Here is an 8,720-nt window from a genome sequence, read left to right as displayed (position 1 = left end):
ACTTGCCACAAGAGAAGCAGCGCCAGCTGTAGTAGCGGGAGGCAAAGTGTTTTCTGTCAAACCTTCTATCAGCTGGTAAAACAGATGCATGTGAACTTGTCAGTGTTTATTAATGTTTATTAATGCACTCTGCACTTAAACATACCTGCTGGATTTTTTTTGCCAGCTTCACAGCGTGACCTCGAACTTCACACCGAGATCGGGCGATGCAAACAGGACTTGGTCTATGGAGGGACCGCTGTGGAGGGGGGTCACCGCCGAGTGTGTTCAGCCTGACTCCGGGGTGTTTGGCATTGAGGAAAAATTACTCTTCTTTTCTTTGTTCTTAAAAGACTCCAGATTCCCGAAGGTGAGGGGCTGGAAGGGAGGGGTGTTTTCTTAGGAGAGGGAAATAAAAGTTTGCAGTTTATCCTACGAGGGGGTGGCTCCTCTCCCACAAGAAGACAACGTCATGTCTTTCTGGGGAGCACCATGAGGGCTGCTGGGGAACTTCTCCGACCTCCGAGAGCCATCCATCTCCTGGGCATGGGGAGAAGCTTCTCTGAGCCCATGTTGGACGAGGCTGGGTGGGACAGGCTGAGCCCGAATCTGATGTTGGTGCAGGCAGGATCTGGCCCCAGTTAGACGGGGTGAGATGGTGTCACCTTATTCCGCAGCCCGTCTGCAGCGATGGCTGCGTGGGGGCCGGGGGCAGCCGGGGCGGTTTTTCCCGTCCTCCAGGGATGGTGACCGCAGCAGACCATTTTCAGCAGGCAGCTCTGAAACTGGGCAGGGAAAATGCAGGTTACGTGTTGTGGAAGAGAGCTGGTGTCTGCCTCGAGACTTGGAGGCAGAGGCTGCGGGGTGGGCGCTCCGCAGCCCATTGTATTTTGGGGGAGAGCTGCATTAATTCCCAGCCTAACTCTTTGCAGACCCTGGCAGTTTATTGACGATAAAAGTTTCATTCTGTTTGCTTTGTGCGTTCAATAAGCAGTTTGTGATCTAAAATTAAGTTGCCTGACCCCATAAAATCATGAAAGCCGAAAACGAGTTCTCATTCGGGCTCAGAGGCTGCTCCCTCCCTTTCCATTTTACTCCCCAAAACCTTTCTGCTTATACAGCAACTGCCGGATTGAGCCTGCATCTATGCTTCCAGATAGGATAGATGGTTCCTCCACATTTTATGAGGCCACTAAGTCGTTCTCCAGAAGCCCCAGTGAAGCTGTGGTTTCATTAGCTAGCGGCTTTCTCCCTCACCTGTTTGTTCATGAAGACGTAGATGATTGGATTGTAAACGGTGGCAGTCTTGGAGAAGTAGGAGGGCAGGGACGCGAGAGCTGGCTGGATGGCGATGTCGTTGTTGGTGGCCACCACCAGGGCAAACGTGGTGTAGGGCAGCCAGCAGATGAGGAAGGCCATCACCATCGCGATCACCATGCGCGTCACCTCCCGCTCTGCCTGCTGCGTCGTGTCCGATTCCTGCTGCTGCGCCGCAGCCTGCGGGGAGTTTGGGAGAGAGAGCGATGCCTATTAACAAATTCCAACAGCATTTCCATCCCTTAGGTGCCCTGACATCAGCACCAGGAGATGTCAGCTCCATCGACTGTCACAAAAACCTGCCGTGAGGCTCTTCATCCCAGCGGAGATGTGCCTCGCCAGCGGTTTTGGGAGCAGAAAACCATTAACTCGCCTGCACCCGCCGTACTTACCGCTCGCAGGGTCATCAGCAGGTTGGTGTAGGAGAAGAGAATCAGGCTGAGGGGCATCACGAAGCAGGTGACAAACAAGGCCAAGATGTAGCTGTTGTTGTTGCTGCCACCGGTGTACCAGTTGGGCCCGCAAGAGGTTCTCAGACCTGGAACAAACAAGTTTCAAAACAAGCCTAAAACCGATCATGGGTTTGGACAGGGGCTCAGTAAGAGGCTCCGAAAGAGCAGGCACCGGCGCTGCCCCTCTTCGCCATGCTGCCCGAGCACCTCTCGCTTTTCCATCCCCAAGGACCTGGAGATCAGTCACTGTGGTTTTGGGCTGGGCGACTGCTCTGTGTAGGAGGGTGATTTCTTGTGGCGTGCAGCATTATGCCAAGCCTCTACATAAGCAGCTTTTGGGCTGGGTTGGCTGCAGCGTGTCGTGCCGTGCACTCCTGCAAAACAACCTCCGGGAGAGGATTATTGCCTGACCAAGCAGGAGGTGTTAACATTTTAAATACCAGCATAGACGCTCTCCAACTACCCCACGCTTGAAAATGATATGTCAGAAGACGACGCTGTGGAGTCTGAAGCACATCTCCCCTACCTTCGGGCACGTAGCTGCTCCAGCCCATGAGCGGTGGGGTCGTCCAGAGCAGCGACCAGCTCCACGTGAAGGCGCAGCCGCTGACGGCGTGCCGGTGCTGGAACCGAAAGTCTCCCAGGGGTCTGCAGACCACGACGTACCGCTCGAAGGCCAGGATGGCCAGGGACCACAGCCCCACGATACCTGGGGGGAGAAGGAGAGTTCACGTCTTAGGAACAGGCTCTCCTGTGGCTCTGCTGCCCATGCTGGGACGTAGCAGATGAAGATTAAGAGCTGTTGAAGTCAATATTGTAAAAAGAAGTCAGACGTTTTTCTTATGGCAGGGATAGCTGTGAGGATATCTGGCCCTTAAAAATGAAGTTGGCAATTGGGTGTCTGTGACGCATCGTGGTTATGGCCACAGTTTCTCCACTGGAGTGTCGACAAAAGCTTTTGTGCAGTTTCATGTTTCTGATGTACCCACAACCATCCGTGTGCTGACACGGCAGCCAGCACCCACGAAGCGCATCCCGAGCGAGGACTCCCAATGTGCCCAAAAGTGACATTCCTGCCCTCTGAAGACCAAGACAGAACATGTGGTGACCTGGCACAGCCAACCATCTACTTGACCCTTCCCTGCGCTAAAGAATAGCAGAAGAACACGAGTTTTACATCACGCACAAAAGCATTGACTTTCGGAGATGCGGCAAGCTGATGAAACGTTCCCCAAATGCTAAACACAAGAGCACCAACCCAAGACGGGTCTCAAGGTTCGTGCCCTTACCTGTCAGGGAGACCATGAAGCCCTCCAGCTCGCACATCTGTTTGCCGAAGACGAAGAAGCCGTTGATGTTGTTGGAGAAGCTGACGGAGCTGCCGCAGAGTGTCACCAGCAGGTCGGCCACGGCCAGGTTCACCAGGATGTAGTTCAGCGGGGACCGGAGCTTCTTGTACCTGATGGAAACCACGATGACCAAGCCGTTCACAACCGAGGCGGAGACCACAACGACGCCCATCAGCACGGCCACTGACAGGTACATGCCCCGCGGGGCCTGGTGGGGCCACTGGGGGCCATCGAAAGGCCCCGGGGTCCCGTTATTTGGGGGGTCCTGCGAGCTGTTGGAGGAGTACATCGGGCTTCTTCTGGAGCACCGGTGCCGGGCCAGCTGAGGCAGGTGACCCTCCCCAAAAGCAAAGCTTCTTTATAAAGCAGGAGGGCCTGACGCGCCCCAGAGGAGCTTTGCATTAAAATACCTTAAGCTTTTTTTTTTAATCATCTGAAGGGTTTGTTCTCCCTCCCCTCTTTTTATAATCAGCTCTTTATTCCAGAGGGGATAAAGAGTGACTTAAAAAAAAAAAAATCCGATGACCGAACGGTGCATCATTTAATTGAGTAAATAGATTTTTTTTTTTTTTTTTTACCTTGTGCTTCCCACCTGTGTTCCTCCGTAAGCGTGACCCCTGCCCAGCCTCGGCACCCGGGACTGGCCGTTTTTCCCCGTGCCGTGGGTTGTCGGGGCTGCGGGCGCTCCCATCCCATTGACCTGTGCTGGGAGCGCAGGAGCCGACCCCCCCCGGGATCGCCACGAGCCCCCAGCCCTGGGGGGTGCAGGGTGCTGGGGGGGGCAGCGGCCCCCCCTCGCCTGGGAAGGGGCGAGCCCCTGGAAAGGAGCAAAGGAAAATCCGCGCCGGCCACGCGGAGAGGCCACGGCGGCCACTGCCGAGAGCTACGTGCTGGCCCCAGTCTGGTTGAGCTGCATCAGTTGTAAATATACATGATAAACATATATTAAACATATGCATATACTAACCAGCATATTTTAATAATGCGTACAATGTAAACTATCTAAAATATATTACATATTTATAATACTATATAGAAGAACTAATTTGTATCTGTACATACACATTCATACATGGATGTATGTGGAGACAGCATGCAAGAACGAGCGTGAGAGACCATGCTACCTGTAACTATATATAATAAACATATAATACATTATATACTACATATATAACAGATAGTAAATACTTACATAAGCTATTAAATGAAAAGATGTTATACACATATATAAGCATATTAAATTATGCAAAAAGTAATAGATACCGATACAAATATTTAATATTTATTATGTAATATGTAATTAATATATATTTTAATTACGTATTATATACTATGAGTGCATGTATACATACATGCTTTCATGTTTGTGCCTTTAAAAATAGCTACCTATATCTGTAGCTATATAATACACATTCACATATCTATTTATATATACATCACATATTTTATATAGTGTATATATAACTATACATACATATGTATATGGCTGTCTATGTAACAATGTATATTTTTATATAGCCATGCATAAATATATAAGTGCATGTATTTATATATACATGCATACATATATTATATAGATTTTAAAAAATATATTATACATATATGTATAACAAATTTTTATTGTATATACCATAATATGTTTCATATATATTATATATACTATAATATCTTGTAGATACTATAAAGGTGAATGTGCAGCTATACATACATATCTGTATGCTTGTAGAGTTACATATATACATACAGTATATATATAACATATATTAATAAATTATACATTACAGACTATATAAATATTTTATATACACATACATGTAAATTATATAAAATATTTATATGCACATAATAATTATATAGGAAATATACTATAGAAAGTGCATTTATGTACTTATGCATGCGTATATATGTATCTATTTATAAAGCTATCTATGTATTTAGACAGACAGACACACAGCTATAACTGTAACTATAATAACTACAGACAGACACACAGACACCCCCCCCAAGCTGTGCATCCCATGGGCAGCCGCAGCCGGGGATGCGCAGGGATCTGGTCCCCTGAGCCGATTAAATGGAGCCGATGGATTAACAGCGTGCGCCGGGACGGGCTCTGCCTGGGCGGCCGCTGCCGCACCGCCGGCACCGCCACAGCCCCTGTGGCACCGACCCACCGACCCACCGGGAAGGCGACCGTGGGCCCTCGGCGCTGCGGCTCCCTGCCCTGACGCGCTTCGGACAGGGATGCTCGCCTGGTCCAGCTCCTGTGCCCGCTGCTGCTCCTGCACCGTGTCAGTGGGTAAAAATGGTACGGAGGAATGCCGAGCCTTTATTTTTAAAAATATGTGAAGAGACACAAGCGTATCATTAACTAACTCAGTCACATGTGTACACACAGGTATGTATGCACCTATACGCATGAGTATACATATATATAATGTGTGTCCATAGATATATATATTTGTATCGCTGTAGGGGGATATATATGTGTAAAGGGGTGTGTGCCCATGTATCCATCTCTGAGGGAAGCTCGGTTTGGGCCATACTTGTGGATATTTGGGCCAAGCGGCAGGAAAGCGCAGTATCTGCCCGTGCCGCGCTCACGCGCCGCTGTAGCCAAAAGCAGCTGGTGTAACACGCGCCGGGACTGTCGGCAGGTTTTTAATTTCAATGCGACGGTCCAGGCCGCGGAGCAGTGATGAGGAAGGGCAAGGTGGGTGCGGAGAGCTAACACCGTCAGGGCTTCCCATGGGAAACGGCAGCCTCCAAGGAGGGAATTGCCTTCAGCACCAGGAAGCAGCCCGGCTGCTCGCAGCTTGATTATTAACCTCTGAAAATATACATTCGATCAATCCAGAACTACAGCAGGGAAAAATACGCATTAAATGAGGCAGCTGGAGCAGCCGTGGGGTGGGTGGCACCTCAGCTCCCTCCCAGCGCAGGGAGGTGACTGCGCCTTCGCCCCGGAGAGGACCACAGCATCCGAGGGGGCAAAAAATCCGTGCAGAGACTGCCCCGGCCACCGCACGGGGCATCTCTAATGCCCTTCTGCTAACGCTACTGAACAGTGCCTTAAGTGATGCGAAGTTAATGGAAACTTCAGAAAGCCCAGAGTTTTTTTTTTTTTTTTTTTTTTTTAATCCTCCCTTGACCAATTTCCCTCCCACCCTCCACCGCCGGCGCTTACGGTCCTGTGCAACCTCACAGCACCCTGCTGACACGGAGTGGGGTCCCCGGTGAAAGCAGGGGACGTGGAGCCAGCACAGTTACAGTGCTGGGTTTTTTGGTTTTTTTTTTTTGCAGCAGCAAGAGATGGGAAAGTGGAGAATAAAGCCAAGCAGCACCCAATGCTCTGGTTTAAAACCTTCTCCTGCTCCCCGAGTCCTCGCCAGGCCCCAGCTCTTTATCTCGCGTCTCTGGGTCACTCCCTGCTCCATCCAAGAAGTGCTGTGACACACCGAACTCACGCACCGTGGTACCGATGCGGGGAGATTCAAAAGCTGCACCGCCGGCATCGACCTTTTTTTTTTTTTTTTCCCTTTTTTTTTTGGGGGTCTCGTTATAAATATTAACAAATCTGACAAAAAGTACACAGATAGATAATACTGAAATACAAAAGTCTTTTAGGATGCAGGTAAGGACAGTTTCTGCAGCCTTCACATGGTAGCAAAACATCGGTATCAAACATTTCACGAGGCCTGGCATGACGACCACCACTCTGCATGCAGCTGGGATGGACGGACGGACCGTCCGCTTAGAAAAGACTGGGATACAAAGTGAAGGAACCCCCCCACACATCATGTCCTACTCCACCTCAGGCATAAACCAGTTTCATGGCAAGATGTGCTTAAACAAACGGTGGATTGAAAGTAACTTTGCAAGGAAAGGGAGGCACAGCCGATCCGGCGTGCCTGTAGCTCTCCTGGAAGCTCAGACCCAAACCAGTTTTTAAGGTGCTGGACCAGTGACAGACAGAGAGGATTACCGGGAACATCCTACTTGACGCGCTGCTGGCATTCAAATAAAATCCATGCATATCTGTAGAATGCATTACAAATATTAAGTTATTAAAAAAGCCCCTAAGAACATTGTTTTTTTTCATTTCCCCCCATATCAAACAAGGTGTAACACGATCATCACTTTGAAAAGTAAATGTAGGTTTCCAGAGATCCGATTGCTTTCCAAAAAAAGAAGTCGGCAACACACGCGCACGCACGCATACACAGCTACAGAGCTCAGAAGCTGTAGTAATTGAGACCGATGGGGAAACAGCAGCTCTTCCTAAGAAATGACAGTTTAAAGGCTTCAAAAATTTCTGGCAAGGTGCAGCATTTCGCAGAAAGTTTTAGCTCATCCCACCGGGCGCCGGCTCTTGTGCAAACACGACTTCATCACGTTTGCACAAGAGCCGGCACCCCGTGGGATGAGGATGCAGAGACTGGCCAGGGTGGGTCACAAAGGATGAGAGCTGGGATTATTATTATTATAATATTATCATATTATTACTGCGCCGGACACAGAAATTTGGTTTGGACGCTGTCCGAGGCAGAAAATGGATCAACCTGATGGCCATGCCGGAGCTGAGCATCTCTGCAAACACGATGCCGGCTCGGTCCCATGGCTCAGCTCGCTGCACGCCACCAGCTCACAGCATAAAGCACCTCAGTTGGGTTTTAGGTAATGGCATGAATTGGAAAAGTGATAGAAAAATTTAGCCTGAAAGCTGGCTTTGCTGGAAAAATAGCCATGCTGAAGCCTGGCTGTGTGGCTCCGGGCAGGAAGGCATGGGTTCATTAGGAGAACGGCTGCTGGGTGCAGCGCGAGACTTCGCTGCCGGTCCTGGGAAGCAGGAACGGCCGGTGGCTTTGCTGAGCTTTTTATTTTGCCCCCCACTTCTGCAAATGTGAAGCCGCCCGATCCCGGGGACCGCGAGAGGGAAGCCGTGGTCTGCACAGCGCTTTCAGCTTGCTGGCTAACTTTACGTGGGTAACTGGAGAGGACGAGCACAACATTTCTGGAAGAAAAGCAAACAGTCTTCCTAGGTTATCAGGGGACACAATCATTCCAACAGAGGAGCTTTAAATGCATAAAAGACTGTTTAGGCCTAAACCACAGAGACTGACAAACCACCAGAAATATGGCACAATTGCCTTGAGAAAATAGCTCCGGGTTTTAGTGACGCCTTTTGCTCATATTAGATACACGAACGGAGACTGATGCATTCATTTTTGCCACTGAATTGCAAGGCAGCGAGAAGGTAATTCAGTATAGCAAAGAGTTAGGAGTCAGAACTGCAGTGCATGCAGGCGTGTGGTGTCCGTGCGCGTGTGCACACGTGCGTGTGTGCGCATGCATGTGCACGCTCGTGAGTGTGTGCGAGACTGTGTCGGGGTGCGAAGAGGCATTTTGGAAAAGCCTTAGGGGGACGGGACCTGCTGAGCAGAGCAAACCGCCGCTGCCTTGTTCCCTGGGAAGGGTTTCCCTGCAGCCAGGCCGTGGCGCGGGCTGTCCCGCTCTCCCGGCTGCCCCGGTACCACGATCCCCCGTATCCAAAGCCGTAAACGAGAGAAGTCCAAAGGCTGTGGCCGGCAGAGCTGTGCCCACCCGGGGAGCGGCCCCGTGGCGC

At 50.0% G+C, this 8,720-nt stretch overlaps 1 protein-coding gene across 1 annotated transcript; it reads right to left on the bottom strand.

Moving 5' to 3' along the window:
• Positions 1-620: 620 nt before the first annotated feature.
• On the bottom strand, positions 621-3,386 carry LOC104835648 (pinopsin). The gene is made up of 5 exons (XM_010573752.1): positions 3,038-3,386; positions 2,275-2,457; positions 1,689-1,834; positions 1,237-1,476; positions 621-764 (listed from the first exon to the last, which is right to left on the bottom strand). Exons 1-5 carry the CDS (start codon positions 3,384-3,386, stop codon positions 621-623), a joined length of 1,062 nt encoding a protein of 353 aa, XP_010572054.1.
• Between the last annotated feature and the right edge of the window lie 5,334 nt (positions 3,387-8,720).

This window comes from Haliaeetus leucocephalus, unplaced genomic scaffold, assembly GCF_000737465.1.
Source record: "Haliaeetus leucocephalus isolate CR32 unplaced genomic scaffold, Haliaeetus_leucocephalus-4.0 Scaffold395, whole genome shotgun sequence".
Lineage (NCBI taxonomy): Eukaryota > Metazoa > Chordata > Aves > Accipitriformes > Accipitridae > Haliaeetus > Haliaeetus leucocephalus.
This window is presented reverse-complemented; position numbering and strand designations above follow the sequence as displayed.